The 19,316-nt window shown below is 44.1% G+C and overlaps 1 protein-coding gene across 1 annotated transcript; it reads left to right on the top strand.

Annotated features, from left to right (window-relative positions):
• Window positions 1-1,918: 1,918 nt before the first annotated feature.
• tut4 (terminal uridylyl transferase 4) lies at window positions 1,919-19,101 on the top strand. Its single transcript, XM_069723107.1, has 29 exons — window positions 1,919-1,935; window positions 3,625-4,154; window positions 4,242-4,393; window positions 5,035-5,151; window positions 5,243-5,420; window positions 5,589-5,677; window positions 5,805-5,856; window positions 6,120-6,189; window positions 6,579-6,705; window positions 6,991-7,110; window positions 8,987-9,181; window positions 9,301-9,475; window positions 10,097-10,635; window positions 11,002-11,152; window positions 11,707-11,793; window positions 12,022-12,125; window positions 12,245-12,406; window positions 12,512-12,601; window positions 13,523-13,636; window positions 13,719-13,796; window positions 13,911-14,088; window positions 14,167-14,214; window positions 14,767-14,849; window positions 14,938-15,053; window positions 15,621-15,775; window positions 15,930-16,027; window positions 16,323-16,866; window positions 17,400-17,570; window positions 17,677-19,101. The coding sequence occupies exons 2-29, from the start codon at window positions 3,704-3,706 to the stop codon at window positions 17,763-17,765; spliced, it is 4,533 nt and encodes a 1,510-aa protein (XP_069579208.1). The 5' UTR covers window positions 1,919-1,935; window positions 3,625-3,703; the 3' UTR covers window positions 17,766-19,101.
• Window positions 19,102-19,316: the final 215 nt, after the last annotated feature.

The following is a 19,316-nucleotide window of genomic DNA, read 5'->3' as shown; positions in this document are numbered from 1 at the left end:
AACTGGAGCACAAACCTTTCCACCTTAAACTCTCGGCTCATTAGGCAAATGAAGGCCTGCTCACCATGGCCTACTTATTATAAAAGCCCAACAAATGAACACAAGCCAAAACTGCAGAACAAAACCTGAACTCTCTGCGGACTGAAAACAAGCTTGTTCCTCCCAAAGAGAAGTTTTCACAAACTGGGTCCCAGAGGGTCCCATATTTTTCAGCCCCCCACGCTCCTGTATCCAAACTATTATTGAGGAAGGCCAGCAGAATGGAAATGGTGCAACATTTTTAAAGATTAATTGTGTTTTCTCTTCATTGTAAAAGAGCATTTCTGCCTGAGACATCATGGGAAGTTAAGGTTGAAAGATATATAATATGACTTGCTGACATCAGCATGTTCACAAATATTAATTCCTTTTTGGTACTTATACCCTTTTAAAGTTTTATCTTTGAATATAATCGTACCGTATGTGCTCAAAAAAATAAAGCAAAGATACAAGATCACAAACCAAGGGAGGTAAAGGCTGTTCATTTCTACATTTTGACTGAGATAATAAAGCGTATGTCTACGGTGGCCGCAGAGGACCATTTATATAATAGTATTCAGTATCAGCCCTTGTCAGAACAAAAAAAGAACAAAAAACTATGGCCTTCCACATCTTTAACAAAATCACCTTTCATTTTTTTAACTTTACTTTTGAAAATGTTTTTTCAAACGCACAAAAACCCAAACAACATCAACAAAACAAAAATAAAATAATTAAAAACATTCAAGCACAAATTTAAAAAAAAGTCGAACAAAAATAAAACATTAAATAATCTTAAAAAAAAAAAACTTAAACCAAAAGCAAAATTGAAATTAAAATTAAATTAAACTACATCTCTGACACAAACAGGTACAATAGTGACATAAAACAACAACCAGAACATAAAAGACATCATTGATCCATAAGTCACCGCAAAGAGGTACGAAATTATTTAAAAAAGTTGAGCTCTAACTCTGTTGGTTATTTGTGAACTGAGCTGTGAATTATAATATGATATAAAACTCAAATCGGTTACACTCAGGGCGAGAGGCCTTCTCACATTAAGGGAGCAACTTTATTGTTAAATAATCTTTAAATTATGCAGACAAATATTTGTATGTCGGTCTATATTTTATTTCAAACGTGGACTGAAAATGTTTTAAACAGAACAAAAAGATTAAAAAAAAAAAAAGACAAAGACAAAGACAAAGACTACTGTATTTAGAGTAACATATTTATCCGAGCGGTCCTTGAACGCGGCACGCTTCACGCCCCTCTTCATCATCAACTCGGCAACTCCCACAATGCAGCGGGGCGATGTATTAAACATGGCGTCAGTGGTTGCTGTTTTGAGCAGGGCCGTGGGATTAGAAAACCATAATGTGGACGCGAGCCGCGGAGACAGCTGAACGGGGATCCGGAGATCGAGCTCAGAGCCCCGAAGTGAGTCAACACGCGCTCCCGTGCGCCTGGAGCGGTCGAAGTCGGTTCGTTTATCCGCTTTTTAATGACTTGCTTGCTGTGGTGGCAACTGAGTGCCAGTATTATTTACCCCCCTCCCCCCTCTCCTCCTCCCTCCCTCCCTCCCCCCCTCTCCTCCTCCTCCTCCCTCCTCCTCCTCCTCCTCCCCCCCCCCCCCACCTCCCCCCTCCGAGGCTTCAACCGGACGACCGGGCGCAGCGGCGGCTAACGACAGTTAGCCCGACGGAGACGGGCTGACCGCGGCCAAGAGAAAAACGTCGCTCCTGGAAAGTCAACGCGAATCCCTCCTCCTCCTCCACCTCCTCCTCCACCACCTCCTCCTCCACCACCTCCTCCACCTCCTCCTCCTCCTCCACCACCACCACCACCACCTCCTCCTCCTCCTCCTCCACCTCCCGCAGCACAAGGAAACACATTCGGGTTTTGTATTTAATGGTGAGTGTTTCCGTTCGTCGGTGTGTGTGTGTGTGTGTGTGTGTGTGTGTGTGTGTGTGTGTGTGTGTGTGTGTGTGTGTGTGTGTGTGTGTGTATCCCCCCCCCCCCCTCCTCCTCCCCCCCCCCCCTACTTTTCGTGTCTGTTGTGGAAGTTGAGCTAACCAGTGTTGTGGTGACGTCATCCCTTGCCGCGACGACCTCCAACCCGTGAGCAGGAAGGTGGATGTATGTTTGGACACCTGACGTCTTCCCTGACTCTGTTTACGTATGAGCTGTGTTCGTGATGATTAATAACAACAACAACAACAACAACAACAATAATACCATTTATTTGTATACCACCTTTCATACAGGAAATGCAATATTACGTTTCCGGTGAAGCTTTTGAGAAGTTTAAAAACCGTACAAGGTTTCTTATTTTAGCTTTATGAACATATTACTTATTAATAGAATAGTTAGAGGTGTAATTGGCTAGTTTCTTCTGCAGCTGCAACAACCAGCCATATAATAGAGTTGTTAATCAACAGATAATTAACTGTAAATTATGTCAATAACTTGCTTGCGCAAAAATGCCACAAATTCTTTGAGGATATGTTTTTCTCTGTTTTATATAATCGACTGCTGTTGGAACAAAAGAAGACATTTGAAAGTTCAGCACGGATTAATCTGATGGCTTTTTTTATGTTGTTTTTGACACTTTAGATACCAAATAATGAATTAAGAAAATGGTCTGCAGAATAATCAATAATGTCAAATTTTTTTGGGGGGGGTGAATATGTTTTTAGACTATTTTCACTGTACTAAACAAACCTAAGTTCGATAACTGCTTTCTGTTAGCTATAGGCCCACATTCTCTTTCTGGTTCTGAACTGTGGTTTTTATTTGCTAGATTTTAAAGGATCTGGAAGAAAATGTATTGGTAATTATATAGTTTATTATATTGGTTGGTTTATTAGAGTGCGACCCGATGTCCGAATGGTCGTGGTTGGAGTAGCGAGTCCCTGGTTCGAGTCCCAGGTGACCTGTCAAACTCCACTGTCAAATCAATACATACAAATGCATAAAAAAAGAAGAAATCAAATCAAAAAGGACTTTGGGAGAATGTGCTGCTCGTTCTCAGCTTCCTGTTCTTGGTTTTGTACATTTTTATTGATCTTAAGTTCTCGGAAACCACAACGAGCGTTTTCACTTCTGTATGACACTTTATTGTGACGGGAGTTATTATCTGTTAATATAGTCAATAATAACCACATTAACTAACGAAGAGAAAATATTCATGAGTCAGAACTTATATTTTGAAAAATGCATGTAGACGATTTAAAAAACAAAATGTGGGACTGATCAAGGAAACCATCTCCCACTGCTTCTGTCACTCTGAAATCATTCTGGTCTGATTTGATTTGAAAATAATCCAAATTCAACATATGTTGTTAATCTTTTATAATAAATTTAAAACTTGCACCAAAACCGTTTGTAAAATGAAAAATACAAGAACAATCAGAAGCTTTTCTTGTTCTTTGGATTACTAAAGATTTCTGTAGCAGAGACTGAGCAGATCACAAGTAGTTTCACATCTGTATTTAGTTCCTGAAAGTGTCACCATTTATTATTGCAGCACTATTTGTTCTGTAATCTTGCTAGTAAAACCGATAGTCATGATTTCTTTCTTCTTTTTTTTTTTGTGCCCAGAATTTAGGTGGCCTGCCTCCCTGGTCATCTTCAGTGTGGTGTTGACTCCACCGGGGACGAGAGCAGCAGGACAGGAGGGATGGATGAGTCCGTAAGTCCGGTCAAATCAGTGAAACACTCTCAGCCCAGAGGAGCCAAAGCTTTGTCCGGTGAGAAGTCCAATGCGCCCCGCAGCAGGGAAAACCTCACCGCTGCAAAGGATGAACACGGTGTAGGCAGCCAGGTAAGCCGCGGGCCGGGCAAGACTTCTGCAGACACCCACCAGGACAAGAGGAGAGGCCGGCCCTCCCGACTGACCCGGCTGACCGGAAGAACGAGCTCCGGGGACCGAGGCAAAGGAAGAGCGGCGAGCTCGCAGCAGCAGCAGCTGGCGACACAAGCTCCCGACTCCAGGTGGTCCGTCTCCGCGGACAGCAGCCCTTCAGCAAACAGAGAGACCCGCTCTCCTGTAGTGTCCGGCACACCCAAGAGAGGCCTCGCAGAGCAGGCCAAGAGCTCCGCCGGAGCCCCGGCGAAGGACAAGTCCCATGGTGGGTTTACCAGGAGTTCCTCCCGAGACGATCCAAGCCGCTCTTCTGCATCTCCGGTAAACTCCTCCCGTCTTTGCTGTCTTGCAGCGGTGAAAGCTGCAGCATCGATGCATCGGCCCGTCGAAGAGGGCACCGAGGCGATGCCCGCCGCGGAGGACGGACCCCTGACGGAGCAGCAGCTGGGCCTCCGGCAGGCGGAGGAGCGCCTCCACAGAGACTACATCCACCGGCTGTTGAAGGTAAGGAAGCGGCCTCATCGCCTCTGATCTGCTCGGTGCTCGTTTGCAACTGAATATATCTGCCAAACAACTTCGGATCTCAGTAATTTGCACGCCTATTCAGAAACATGAGGAGGACCAAGACCTCTTCTCTGCTTTAGTTCTTTCAAAGAGAGTTTCATTTGTGGGGGATGTGTCGTTAAATCAGGCAGAAACAGAGAGAAAGTTAAGCTGACGTTTTGATGGCCTATTTTATTTATTTTTTTAAGTCATTTATCAGTTAAATATATTTAGCTGGTTTCAGCCTTTTCTTTATGAGAATTTGCTGCTTTTTTCTGAATACATTTTATACCATTGCATGTTGAAACTACAGTCAGTCAATCTCAACCCAAATTAAAGTCAGTTATGTCAAACAGTTGTTTGGTATTAAGACAAAATAAAGTAAGGTGTTTTTTGTTTTGTTTTTGAATAATAAGTATGAGAATAGAAACTTAGCCTTTCCATTTTTCACTTTCACTTTTGTTTCATGTCTCCACCATCTGGTTGATCTGGATGTGTCATCCGCTGGAGAACAAAAAGGACAAATCCCCATTTTCTGTGGAAAAACTACGAGAAACAGAAACTGATCCCTTTCACCTGCTTTTCTTTTTTGTTTTTTACAGCAGTCGCCCGAGTACCCGAACTACCAATACTTATGCAAGCTGTGCTCGGTGCACATCGAGAACATTCAAGGAGCACACAAACACATCAAGGAGAAGAGGCACAAGAAGAACATCACGGTGCGTTCCCTGGGATTTCTTTCTTTGTTTGTTTGTTTTAAAGTGGGATTTGAACTGATGCTTTTCGCCTCCGCGGTCGCGATGTAATTAGGAGAAACAGGAGGAGAATGAGCTGCGCGCCCTGCCGCCCCCCTCCCCCGCCCAGCTGAGGGCCGTGGACGCCGCCGTCCTGGAGACCGCCCGGCTGCACGGCATCTCGGAGGAGGACTTTGAGGTCCGAAGGCACATGGTCGTCAGGATGGAGGAGATCATAAAGAGGCACCTCTCCGGTACGTCCGCGGCGTCGCTCATCCCGGGTTTATAACGACGTCACGAAACACTTCTGCAGTACCACTGAAATTAGACCTCGCTGATCTTCGGCATCGAGTGTTCACCCGCACGGTTTCGGTCTCGCTGAGTGTGAAACGTCCTGTATGACGTCTTCTCTGGTTTTGCAGCTTGCTCTCTCCGTCTCTACGGTTCCTGTCTCACCCGGTTTGCCTTCAAGACGAGTGACATCAACATCGACGTCACCCACCCTTCCTCGGTGAGTCGGCTTCTGCCGTTTCACCAAATCCTCATGTTTTTTGTTTTTTTTCTGTAATAACATTAAAGGACATTGCAAGTCCACAGTGACATTAGAGTCTCAGTTCATTTTATATTTCTCTTTTCAGATGACACAACCTGAAGTCCTGATCCAAGTGCTGGAAATCCTCAAAAAAAGCCGTAAGTTTAGCTCGGTGTATTTTGAATTTGAACTCTAGCTGATTAATCGGGATTAAGTTGCATAAACCTGCAGATTAAGATGTAGCAGGACTCTGTCTCGCTCCCGATCCGCTTGTGTCCCCAACTCAAGATAAAATGTTTCTCTTTAAGGACTTTATAGAAGCAGTTCGGATATTTAATGTTATTTTGTGTGAAGGTGTTTGTGCAGCCTTCTTCAAAGTCCTTCACTTTGTTTTTTTGTTTTTTTTGTTTCTCTCTTCCAGCTGAATTTTCTGAGGTCGAGTCAGATTTTCATGCCAAAGTTCCTGCAGTGTTTTGTCGGGATGTCAGCAGGTCAGTGCCGGTTCAAATTTTTGCTATCTCTTCATGTATAATTCTATTTTTAGAATTATATCTGCGTTTCCTCTGACTGATTATTGAGATTGAGTTTGTAACTTTAATTAAGAGAATGAAATCTTTTTCGTGATTGGGTCCATCTCCGACAGCACCGCGGCGCTGTGTTACGTGATTGTTAACGTTCTTGCTGTGTGTCAGACGCCACCAGAAAAAAGTCCTCTTGTAAAGAAAGAGCAGTGCATCACATATCAAGCCTGCAGCCGAGTATATGTGTGTTTTTTTTTTTTGTTTCTAATTATTTTATTTTTTTAACAAATCCCATATCAAAGCTCTTATACAAGCCAATTACCTCGTAATGAAGTCACTCCTCACTTGTTTCTGCACAGCGGCCTGTTGTGCAAAGTGAGTGCGGGCAATGAAGTTGCCTCTCTGACCACCAATCACCTGGCAGCGCTGGCTAAACTGGAGCCCAGGCTGGTTCCTCTGGTGCTGGCCTTCCGCTACTGGGCGAGGGTAAGACTGGGACTCAGCACCGACAACACATCTGACAGGAGAGACCCATAAAGAAAATCATTCTGCTGATCGCTAAGTCTTAGAAACGAGCCTTTGGTTTGGGTCTTTTACTAATCAGTTGGTTTATTAGATAACACGTGATGACACCGATTCAACGGGTAAATAATTATGGACTTAAACTGATTCAGGGAGGATTTACTTTCAGTTTTACATTTTGGATCAAAGCTAAAATACAGTCTGAAAGCCGTTTTTTTTTTTTTTTTTTTTTTTTTTTTATCTTTGCAGCTGTGTCACATCGACTGCCAGGCTGAAGGCGGGATCCCTTCGTACTCCTTCGCCCTCATGGTCATCTTCTTCCTGCAGCAGAGGAAAGAGCCCATCCTCCCCGTCTACCTGGGCCACTGGGTGAGTGAATGATTTCAACTGTGTCCTCTGCGTTCACCTCCTCTTTACATGTTTCTCTCTATAATTCTATAAATGACAAACCTGTTTTGAGCAATCGAGGAAAAAAATGATCACGATGACGTGACTGAAATGACTTCACATCCGAGTTGTCTGCTCAAACTTTCTTCAGGCAGCAGTAGGACTCATTTTACTGTATGCAAATTGACACCTGAACACCTGGTACACAGACTCTAAACACAGACTCACCTCTGGCAAAATCCATCACATAAAAATAACACTGTTGACTGTGTTTCTTGGTTGTTTGTATATAATATATATAGATATATACTGTACTGTATATACTGTGCATTTTATATTTTATATTTTTTACTGCTATTTTATTGCTTTTCTATTATTCTATTATTATCTATTGCTGCTGTAGCGAAAAAATTTCCCCTCGGGGATTAATAAAGTAACTACCTAACCTAACCTAACCTAAAGATAAACATGTTTGAACCCAAGATGTGGAGGGAAAACTGAGTCTTTATTATTATGAGCAGACACGTTAACTCTGCTGCTGTTTAGAAAATTGAATTCGATTTAAAAAAAAACATCTATTTTTAGAAGACTATGTGGCATATATTTGCATAACGATGAGGAAAAACAGAGCTGACGCTGCAATACATTTTTAAATTCTTTAAAGATGCAAAATTTATATTTATTCAGTTTGAAATATGAGATTGACCCATTTCACAAAGACTTAATTTATAAAAAAAAAATTCTGAAACCTCTGTTAACACTTCAGTGCACGCAGCATCGAGGAATAACTGGCCTGTACTGTTTCGATAAGCGGAGGTGGAAACGTGTTGCTGAAGTGAACTTCCTTGTTTATAAGACCTGCAGGCAGTTTGTGCCTCGAGAGACTCGTGATGACAGAGAAGAATAGGAAGTATGTCATTCAGGTTCACAGAGGCTGCTTGTTAACAGATCATTAGCTGTTTTTATTGTAAAGTCTAAAAACCGAGCAGCGAGTAAATCAGAGGAAGTCAAGTGTTAAAATGGCACCTGTCATTATGATAAGTGACACGGTGACTCGCTGAGCTGGTTCATCCAGATGTGGGACATCGAGTCACGCTGACGACACGCTGACGACATTCCTTAAAGCTCACTTCCTTTCCGCAGACGGACATTTAGAGGACACAATAACTGCGCCTCTTTTTTGTTTTTTTTCTTCTTTCTTTTTTTTTTTGTCATCCCATAAACCACTATGTGTTGGTAAATTGTTCAGTGGGGCGCCATGGCAACCCCTCGCCAACCCGAAGTGTTGTGTGACTGCATGTTCGCATTCAGGGGAGCTTATTAAGTAGCCGTCAATAAATTAAACGCAGTGGTTTGATTTTTAAATCCATTAAACGTGGATGTAAGTTTTTGTTTTTTTTGTTTTGTTCCCGTGTGAAGTCTGAATTATGTTTGTTGGATTTCATGGAACTTGTCGAGTCAGATTGTTGTTTACACCTCGTCAGACTGAGGGAATTTCTGTTGTTGTTGTTGTTGTTGTTGCGGAGATGTTTTGCTGTTGCTAGGCAACATGTGGTAATTATGTAACCAATGACAACGTAGTAAAAATTTAAAAAAATGTAACAAATCTAAAATTGGAGAGACCCAAATGTTCCCGTTCTGTGAAATGAAACATCTCCAGCTGTGCAAGCAAACAAGAACGAGTCTACTTCCTCTTCTGTGTCTATAATATCAGTCTGTGAAGGCTGAAAACCACATGAAGTGGCCCAGAAAGAACAGAAACGATTATCTGAAGAATAAATCAAACAGCCACGTCTTTTTTGCTTCTTTTTTTCCCCCCACCTCTCGTGACGTGTTCGGCGTCACGTTTCTGCTGCAGATCGAAGACTTCGACGTGAAGCGCGTGGACGAGTATCATCTCACCGGAATCACGTCGGACACGTTCGTCCGGTGGGAGCGCCGACCTCCGACCTCCACGGACGGACGGGGGGAGAACCGGAACGAGCCCCGGGGGGAAGGCCGACACAAGCCGGAGCAGAACAAACCCAACGATGCTCATTACTCGAAGGGCTTGGTGAGTCATCCTGCAGCACGCGCTCACATGCGGTGGACGAGAATTTATTGTGGGCGGGGCCAGAGTTGATCTTTCTGCTTTGCTGGATTTAGCAGATCTCTCGTTACTGTCCCTTACAGACCCGCCTGACCTTGGACCAGGGTAAAGGCGTGTCCCTCGGCCAGTTGTGGCTGGAGCTCTTGCGTTTCTACACACTGGAGTTTGCTCTGGAGGAATACATCATCAGCATCCGCCTGAAGGAGCTCCTCTCCAGAGAGGTGAAGAACTGGCCTCGCCGCCGGCTCGCTATCGAAGGTAAGAGACCACTCTGTTGTAAAAGTCGTCCTAAAAGGTCTGGAGCATAAAAGTGTTCATAGCTTCCGGCTACGAAAAATGAGGCTGATAAGGAAGCGTCCTTAAAGCTGCAATACCAGCGAGTGCCACTAGAGGTCGGCTCCAAAAAGCCTCCGGCTCCATAGACTCCCATTCAACTTCTCTCATCAAATCCAAAGTGAATAAAATGTGTCCATCAGTTCTCTCGGTGTTGTTAGCTAAAGTCACTCCTTCTTCTTAGTTTTCTGGAGGTCCATCTGAAAATAATCCCTCATTCATTAGAAAAGAAGATTCAAGAAGACCTGTTTTTGGGGGCGTGTCTGTTTGATTGACAGGCCTGTGGTGCAGTCAGGCTACAGCTATCGGTGGGCGGGACGTAGTATCGTCAGGTTTCCAATCAGATCGGTCAGATCCACCTGCTGGCTCCTCCCCCAGCTCGTCCAAATATGGTCACTTCCTGTTTCAAACTGCACCGAACTAGCAAAGATGGTGAAAATCTGAACTGGAGGATTCATAACGTTCATAAAGTGACGGGTGACGTCGCTGCTGGTTGCCGGTTGTTCTGGAGGAATATCAGAAACTCACTTTTTCTTCTTTTTCTAGATCCTTTTGCCCTGAAGAGGAACGTCGCACGAAGCCTGAACAGCCAAATGGTGTTCGAGTACATTCAGGAGCGCTTCCGCTCGGCCTACAAATACTTCGCTTGCCCCCAGAAAAGAGGAGCCGGAGGACGGCAGAGGAACAAGAAGGCAGCGGGACAGGCCGCCACACTGGAAGAGGCAGAGAAGAAAGAGGCTGCATGTGTGGACGAGGAGGACGAGGACAAAAAAAGTCTGAGCGCTCAGAAGGAGCAGCGGCCGTCGAAGGAGGACGAGGAGCCCGACAGCGACGACGAAGGTGGTTCGAATCCGTCCAGAAAAAGAGATGAGAAGAGTTTAGACGCCAGCCTCACGGACATGGTGCTCAGCGAGGGGAGCAAACCGTCCTTCTCCCCCAACGGCCTGCCGGACAGTGACAAGGACGGGGAGGAGGACGAGGAGGAGGAAGAAGAGGAGGAAGGCAGTGTTTCGTTGAAGGACGGGCCTGTTGCATCAGACGATCTGCACTACGTGTTTGATAGGATGATTTTCACTGGCGGGAAGGTAACGAACACGAACACCACTCACTTCCTGTCTAGATGTTCTTGTCGTCAGTCAGACAGAAAAATCAGTTTTATACCGTTTCTAGGCTGTTTTTTAAAAAAAGAGAGAAAATAAACATTTGAGCTTTTCACTGTTTTTATAACAACATCTGGAAGCATCGTCTCACCTGTGGGAGCAGATGAGGTTTTATCGGCTGGTTTTCAGAGTCAGTGGTTGTGAGACGGCACGATAACGCAGAACAACTGTTGTTCTGTAAACTAGTGTAGGAAGGTTGAGGTTTTTCATTCACGCAATCATCCCGCGCTCACTCTGTCCAATTGCTCCTCTAATATTTGGACTTTTTTCTTTTGAATTCTTTTGTTCCAGCCTCCGACTGTCGTGTGCAGCATCTGCAAACGAGACGGTCACCTGAAGGACGAGTGTCCCGAGGACTTCAAGAAGATCGAGCTGAAGCCTCTGCCTCCGATGAACGAGCGCTTCAGGGAAATCCTCGACGGGCTCTGCAAGCTGTGCTACTGTACGTCTTCATCCTCGCTCCACGGCTCTGCAGCTGCACTCGAACGTTTTGCTTGAAATTTACATTTAGGAGAAAAAAAGTTGTGTTTTAACTGTCTGCCCTTCACGCTGATTATTTCCTGGGCGGCTGTTGGCTCATATTCATGAATTAGTAATTCAAATATAGATTATTTCACCTTTTCTTTTTTTGTTGTTGTGTAGTTTGAGCTGAAAAAGGGGGTTCAGTATGTTTATTCTTATTCAATCAATAGCACACGATTAATACCGACACAAACAACAATCTGCTGAGTAAACGATTCACTCGTCTTAAGAAGCAGAAGAAAACTGTGTTAAAAGTCCTTTCGTAATGTCCTCGAGCACAAAGTGTTTAGTTTGAAACAACATATTAATTTCACAACATAACTGAGACGAATAAAAGCAGCAGATTGTCACGTTTCTGTTCCGGGAACCGTGACTTTATTTATTTCTTCTTCTTCTTGAAAATGACTTAAAATGGTCTCTTCATTATTGGATAAATGGAGCGATCATCTGTGGGACTGAATGTGTTGTTTGCAGATGAACTGTCGCCCACTCACGCCGAGCAGCAGAAGAGGGAGCAGATCCTCGCCAGCCTGGAGAGGTTCATAAGGAAGGAGTTCAACGGTGAGCGTGAAGCATAAACTACCGCAGAAACCACAAAGTCTCAAATATTTCCTGTTTGTAAACTGAAACCTGAACATTTCAGGTCGAGTCTTCCAGCTCTGATGAGACATTTATTGTGAGACATCTGCAGGGATTTCCGTGTTATTTCTCTACAAACCCCAGAGTTTTGATTTAAGCGTTTTATTTTCGGAGTTTATTTGACATCTCCTTCTGGTTTCGGGTCCACAGATAAATCCCAGCTCTGCTTGTTCGGCTCCTCCAAAAACGGCTTCGGCTTCCGCGACAGCGACCTCGACATCTGCATGACTCTGGAGGGTCACGAGACCGCCGAGGTCGGCAGAATACGCATCCTTCCCGTGATCGAACCCCATTACGTTCCTATATTTAGGCGTTTGTTTGTTTTTTTCCTCCATTTATGTTTTAAAATTATTTTTTGTATGTGTCCGAATAGAAGCTGAACTGCAAAGAGATCATCGAAGGCCTCGCAAAAGTGCTGAAGAAGCACACGGGTCTGAGGAACATCCTGCCTATCACCACCGCTAAAGTGCCTATCGTGAAGTTCGAACACCGACAGAGCGGCTTGGAGGGCGACATCAGCCTCTACAACACCCTGGTGAGCGGACGAGGCGCCTCCTGCTCAGAAAGCGCCGAGTCGTGCATTTTTTTTTTTTTTTTTTAATCTGTTGTGAGTTAATGTGGACGGACGGTCTCTCTGCAGGCTCAACACAACACCAGGATGCTGGCTGCGTACGCGGCTCTGGATCCACGCGTGCAGTTCCTGGGATACACCATGAAGGTCTTCGCAAAGGTACGGTCACACAATAACACTTCGTTTCTAGTTCCTCCTTCGAGTGTGTATTTATGCCCTAATTTAATTGATATTCTCAGAATCGTTCCAGAAAACGTCCCCGTTTCTCACATTCAAGAAAACATTTTTGATATCTGGGCTTGTTCGCATTTAAATACAATTATTATAAAGATTTAATGCGTAACGGTGTATACAACAAATCAGACGCTCAGATTCAAAGTAAACCAGAGTTTGTTCTTCAGAGGTCAGAAGTTTAAAGCTTTATACAAAACACCTTTTATTAAAGCAGCTTTCTCATTTCTGAGACTTTGTCTGATTATGAATCTTTTGCTCAGCGTAAAGAGGGAAGCTTGTTTTTTGTCACAAGCCTGTTTTTGCTGGTTGCTTCAGTCGAGCTGTTCAACACTTCGGTCTAAAGTGTTCTGAGTGTCTATATTTAGTGACATCATCATCATCATCATGTTTTTGTGTAAGAACTGAACGGCACAGTAAAAAGCATTTTAATGTAACAACATGCCAAATATCCACTTAAGGCCCATTTGATGGGATTAACATTACGGTGGTGGAGGGGGGGGGGGTTACTGTTTTTAACATTCAGAAACAGACATGAAACACATCGATGAGTACTTCCAGAAAATATAATTATCTCTGATGATCATTGTCACTGGAAAAAAAACAAAAAACAGTTTAGATCTCGGCAGAGATTTTAAAGTTTGCTTCAGTTTTCAAATTGCAAACAAGAACTACTGGAAGCTTATTTGGCAAAAATATAACATCAAAAAAATGGAAATAGAAGCCGTGTCCAACCTGCTGATATCCTAACAAGGCTAATTTTGAACTTAAGAACAGCTCTCTGATTTTAAACTGAAGTTTGATTGACATTGTGTCCTGCTCTAACTCCACCCGCCCGGGTGCTCACAGCGCTGCGACATCGGCGACGCGTCCAGAGGAAGCCTCTCGTCGTACGCCTACATCCTGATGGTGCTTTACTTCCTGCAGCAGCGGCAGCCGCCGGTCATCCCCGTCCTGCAGGAGGTACCGACCGCACAATAATCACCGCAGAGACCAGATCGAACGAATAGAATTAAATTGAAATATCTTTCTTTCTTTTGTTTAGATCTTTGACGGGCGGACGGTTCCCCAGCGGATGGTGGACGGCTGGAACGCTTTCTTTTTTGATGATCTTGAGGATCTGGTAAGTTGAATCTTTTTTTCTCCCGTGTCCTGCTTCCTGCTGTCTCGGGCCCAATTAAAGTCCCGTGTTTTTTTGGTTTTGTTTTTTTGAACGTTTCGTCTCTCCTCCCCACAGCGCCGGCGTCTCTCCGAGCATCCGCCGAACACGGAGTCGGTGGGCGAGCTGTGGCTCGGACTCCTCCGCTTCTACACCGAGGAGTTCGACTTCAAAGAGCACGTCATCAGCATCCGCCAGAGGAAGCGGCTCACCACCTTTGAAAAACAGTGGACCAGCAAATGCATCGCGATCGAAGGTGCGTCTCCGCTCGTCGCCTCCGAACTTCACCGCCAGACTCGTTGTCTTCTACTCACTCGTCTGCTCTCCTTCTCAGATCCCTTCGATTTGAATCATAACCTCGGTGCCGGAGTTTCTCGCAAAAGTAAATGCTTTTGTTCATTTGTCTTTTATTTTTGACCCAAAAATATGTTGTTTGTTTTTGGGGTCTTTGCTAAATCAATCAATCGATCGAACTTTGTTTGTAGAGCACTTTTTGTACATTTTGGTGCTTGTCAGTTGATTGACAGGCCAATAATAAGACAGACTGTTGTAGACCAGAAAAGTTTATTAGAATTTAAGCACAATTTAAAGACAATTAAAAGAAAGGGGGAAAAAAAAGAAGCCAATTTCAAAAAGACCAATGCATGCAAAACAATAGAGATAATAGAAATGTAGAAGGTAGATTAAAAGCTAAAATAACAGTAAGAGTAAAATAGAGTCAAAAAAGAAGTCAGATTTTTGATAAGTCATCGTCCATGTTGTGGCTAAAAGCAAATGACGGTCAGTTCAGTAAAACACGTAACGTCACAGCGTTTAAAACCAGGTAGAGAAAACAATTATGTCATATCCTGATATTATATTATCTAAGACGACATCAAACTGTGAAGATGCCCCGCCCCCTTTACGCCGCCTCTTCTTCTTCTTCCTCCTCCAGTGACGAACTTCATCATGAAGGCCTTTATAAACGGCAGGAAGTTGTTTGGGACTCCCTTCTATCCGGTTCCCGGCACCGAAGTGGTACGTCGCTCACCAGCCGTCTCCTCCACGCTCACATTCACGCCATTAAATGTTTTTGTTTGTGTTTAAAACACGCTTTCCGCCACAGGACTACTTCTTCGACTCGAAGGTGCTGACGGACGGCGAGCTGGCGCCCAACGACCGCTGCTGCCGGATCTGCGGGAAGATCGGACACTACATGAAGGACTGTCCGAAGAGACGCAGGTTGTCCCCGCTTCATTCCTGAAGGTTTTACTCCCGCTGTGGTAGAATAAAAAAAAAAAAAGAAAAGAGAAACGCCTGAGAAGTAATAAACATGCTGCAAATTCAACTTCCGATCTGTGTTCTCATAACTTCTCGTAATAGTGTTCAAAGTTATTTAACACATTTTTCCATCAAATCCATCTAAAATCAGCTGAAAGGATTTTTTTTTTTTTTTTTTTTTTTTTTTTTTTTACTCGAAGCTGTCAGCGTTTATTTTCTCGCCAGCACCGACGACGGCCGTCCGACACGAGACATAGACGCCGTTAGATATCAGCAGCACGGTGAGAAAAAGGTTCAGGGAAACTTAGAAAACCATCTCGGCTTTCAGAGTGAACGCAGAGCAGCAGCGAGGTCACTTATTCCTGCAGCTCAGGTAACAGTCCAGAGAAATAGCATTTCTACGGCGTGTATCGTACCGAGTGTCGATGCCAGAGATTTCCTGAATAGGAAATCATTGTAGTTTGTATAAATGTGTTGTTGACGTTCTTTTATTATTATGATTATTATTTTTTTATCTTTTTCTGCCAGGATGAAGAAGAAGGAGAACGACAAAGACGAGGACATCAAAGAGGAAGAGCGAGAGCTGAAGGACCGCCGGTGCTTCCAGTGCGGGGACATGGGTCACGTACGGAGAGACTGTCCCGAGTACCGCCACCTCAAACAAAGAGCCACCGGGGCTCCAGGTGAGAGGAGCTCCTTAAACACCGAATATTATCAAAGGAGGAATGACAGTTCTTGGTGTTTACTGGATTTTTTTATTTTAAATTTTAAACTTTAAAATCCCTTTTCCAAGCTTCATATTCTCAGCATTAAAAACAGCCCGTTGTGTTCCCGCAGCTCCTCACATGGTACGAAGTATCGTGAGCTCCCAGTCCATCCCGATCCCCCAGGGAGCCGCAGACTGTCCCGGGAGGTCCAGGCAGCCGTCTGAATGTGTGAGTATCACTTCAGTATTCATGTTTCAGACCTTCGTCCTTCTGTCTAATTGAGCTCCCAGAGGTTGTTGTTGATAAAATGAGTGCAAATTGGAAAAACTATTCAGATTTCTTTGGTGTGCATTAACTAATGTCACAATTAAAATCAGAAACACCGTCACATCTTTAAATTTGGGAAGTAAAGTCACAACTAATTTGGGCGAACTGCTCCTTTAGTCCTCTCGGTGTTTCTACGGTTCGGACATCAGTTAAATAAATCAAAGCGTGACTTTTGTCTGATTGTTTCTGTTTTCAGTCGGACAGTCGTCAGACTCCGCCCTACTCCCCGCAGCCCACCGCTGTCCCCCCGTGCGCCTCCCAGGCCTCCAGTTCCCCCCAGCCCTCCCACAATAAGAGCGGTTCTGCCGGTCCTCAGAAGCCGCCCGGTCTCCCCGCGGTGCCGCTGTCTCTCTTCAGCTTTCCTACCTCCCACCCGGGTCAGTATCACCCAGCGGCGCTCACTGCACTGGGGCTTCTGCCCGCCCACCAGCACCAGTCCCCGGGGCACCCGGTCCACCTCCCCTCCACCTCCTGGCCCATCCACGGACCGGTCCTCACCGCGGCCTCTCCCGCCGCTCCCTCCCCGCCCGGCCTCAAATTCGCCCTGCGCTCGGCGTCGGGCAACGGGAGTCCGACGGGCTCCGGGGGAAACCCCATGAACCTGAACGACCCCAGCATCATCTTCGCCCAGCCGGCGGGGAGGCAGCTGGGCATCGGGGGGCCGGGACGGGACGGACACTGGCACAACCACCTCGCACAACCGGGCTCACTGATGGGAAACGGCACTGTGGTGAAGTCAGGTAGTTACTGGGTGAACTGCGGTGGCTCCGTCTGGCTGCTTCTTCCTCTAGCTTTGTCTTTAAAGAGCAACTTCACACTGACCCGAAGCAACCGGCAAGAATTTAAAATCTTTAAGATAAGATAAGACTTTATTAATCCTGCAGTCATCACAGCAGTTTAACAATATAGGTAGAATTATTTTTTTAAATAGAACAAACTGAATTTTTTTTTCTAAGAAAAGTGTGAAAAGAAATTACAGATTACATTTATTTACAAAATATTTTTTTTTTTAAATTGAACAACAGGACTTTGAATTTCAGACATGAAGGTTGTTTAAGCTACAATTTGGTGTTAAGTTGCTCACGAAGAACATTTCACAGTTGGTCGTTAAAACGGTGAGACGCACCACTTAAAAAAACCTTTTTATTAAACCACAGATTTTCCTTTCAAAAACTGGACTCAACTTTTTCAAATGCGGCTCTTCTCCTCCTCTTTATCTTTCACTAGAGTCACTGTACATGTGTGGTGTTTCTTCTTCTTCCTGTCTGAACAGAGTCCGGCCACCCGGCTCAGTTCGTCGGTGTGAACCAAGGCTCTCGGTCGTGGGAGCACAACAAAACGCCCCAGTACGCCCTGTCTCCATCCTGGCCCTACAGGATGCCCCAGAGCTTCATCCAGCAGGGCAACGGAGGCTTCCAGCCCGGCAAACCCTTCGTGGCCCAAGGTCCGACGCGATAAACACTTTGTTCTGTTATAACTGCTGATAAGTACGTTGTCTCGCGTTTTCCAATAGCGCCGACTTTGTTGTAATTCTTTTCTCGGTCCTTCAGGTTCTGTTGTGCATCCGAACCCCAACTTCCCGCTGGTCCCACACGTCCGGCATCCAGTCAATCTGAATTTCATCCAACAGAAGAAGTAAAACCTGCATCTCCGATCAATTAGGTTCATGGTCAGTAACATAACAAACGGAAATTATGTACTCTTCGCATCATTTGACCACAAGAACAATTTTTAAAGTGAATTTTATCGGTTTTTTTGTACAGTTTTTATGTTTTATTTTCTGTGTCATTACATTGATTTGTGATACAAATGTTAAATATTTTAATACCCCCATTTTTGAGGGGGTCCAAAAAAGTGTTTTTATTTTATGTGTAAAGTAAGGAGGAAAAGATGTAAACCTTTATTTTTATTAGCTGTATTCATACTTTGCTTGCCACGAGATGAAGGCTTTGAAATAGATGTTTGTTTTAAAAACAATCTAACGTGTCACCCTCAGTATGTAGTGCCAAACGCAGGGATAGCAAGAAAAAAGGGAAAAAAATAATAAATATTAAAAAAAAAAAAAAAAGGCTACAAAAAATAAAGAAAAAAGCAAACAAAAGCCGACTGTCGTGTGGGTTCATATCGCCGTGTGGATTTATACACATTAATAATGCCGAATGACCGTTCAGGTAAACCGGGACTGTTGCATCTTTGGTTTATCTCCGCCTGGAAACTGGGTTCACCTCGCCGTCGGGGAGCGCAGACGCTCGTATGAACTGTAGGAGATTTCTCTAATGAATCTGCAACGACGCAAAGTGGATAACTCTGAAGTTAATGCAGTTTTAAAGCTTCTTTTTTTTCTTTCACGAGTGAGAAAGAAAAAGTGGGAAACGGCGTCTGGTTTCACAAACATGACATGAACTACAAATTAATATTAGAGACTGTAAAAACTGACTGTATTTTTTGAGGTGTCCTGTCAGTCAGGTTTACAACACATTTCTTTTAAAATGGAGGATTATGGGGGGAAATGCTTTTTTTTTAGGCCAAAAGAGGGTGTTTTAGTTGCAACACCACGAGTGACCACTAGGCGGCTGCTCGTGAGTTCCCACTGGGCTCGTCGAATTTACGTTGAGATAACATCAGGAAATGTGCACGAACAGGAAACCTTTGATTCAAAATGGGATCAACGGGAAGGTGGTTCATGGGAAAAGTGCTTTTTGGGTTGCAGGGGGTTGTATTTTGGCCTGTGGCCAGCAGGTGGCAGTGCAGCGCTGCGACCTTTATATCTGCTCGACTGGACGAGAGGACTTTTGAATGAGAAGCCGCTGACTCATCATTTCTCCCATTTTCTCAGGTTGGTGATCTGTAAAATCCTTAAAAGCTGAATGTTTTACTCCTTTGTGTTGGTTGAAATGAGTCTTTTTGTATTTTTTTTAGCAGCTACGAGCGTTTTTTTTAGTTTTCGTTTCGTGTTTTTGTTATGAAGCAGAAAAATCAACCAAATATGCTTTTAATGGCTTATTTAATGTTTAAATCTGTTTAGAATACAACGTTTAATCTGCTGCCAAGTTTAATAGTCACTAAACGGCGAGTGTGGTTTAAATACCATTTTATAACAAAGTAGTGAATCTTAATAGCTTTATTTTGGTAACTTTTTGATGCCATTTAATCCGGACTCATTTCTTACATTAGATGTATTTTTGTCGTG

This window comes from Brachyistius frenatus, unplaced genomic scaffold (assembly GCF_029030835.1).
Source record: "Brachyistius frenatus isolate BFR_SWC_R1_liver_20210118 unplaced genomic scaffold, ASM2903083v1 Contig_316, whole genome shotgun sequence".
In the NCBI taxonomy this organism is placed as follows: domain Eukaryota; kingdom Metazoa; phylum Chordata; class Actinopteri; family Embiotocidae; genus Brachyistius; species Brachyistius frenatus.
The sequence above is the reverse complement of the archived record's forward strand: the minus strand, read 5'-3'. Positions and strand labels throughout refer to the sequence as shown.

What these genes read in the sequence shown, in the direction of transcription:
- tut4 (XM_069723107.1), top strand. Translation starts at nt 3,704, where the DNA reads ATGGATGAGTCCGTAAGTCCGGTCAAATCAGTGAAACACTCTCAGCCC. An exon ending in AGGGTCACGAGACCGCCGAG is followed by an intron (nt 12,126 to 12,244) that starts GTCGGCAGAATA and finishes GTGTCCGAATAG; the next exon opens with AAGCTGAACTGCAAAGAGAT. An exon ending in AAGAGCCACCGGGGCTCCAG is followed by an intron (nt 15,776 to 15,929) that starts GTGAGAGGAGCT and finishes GTGTTCCCGCAG; the next exon opens with CTCCTCACATGGTACGAAGT.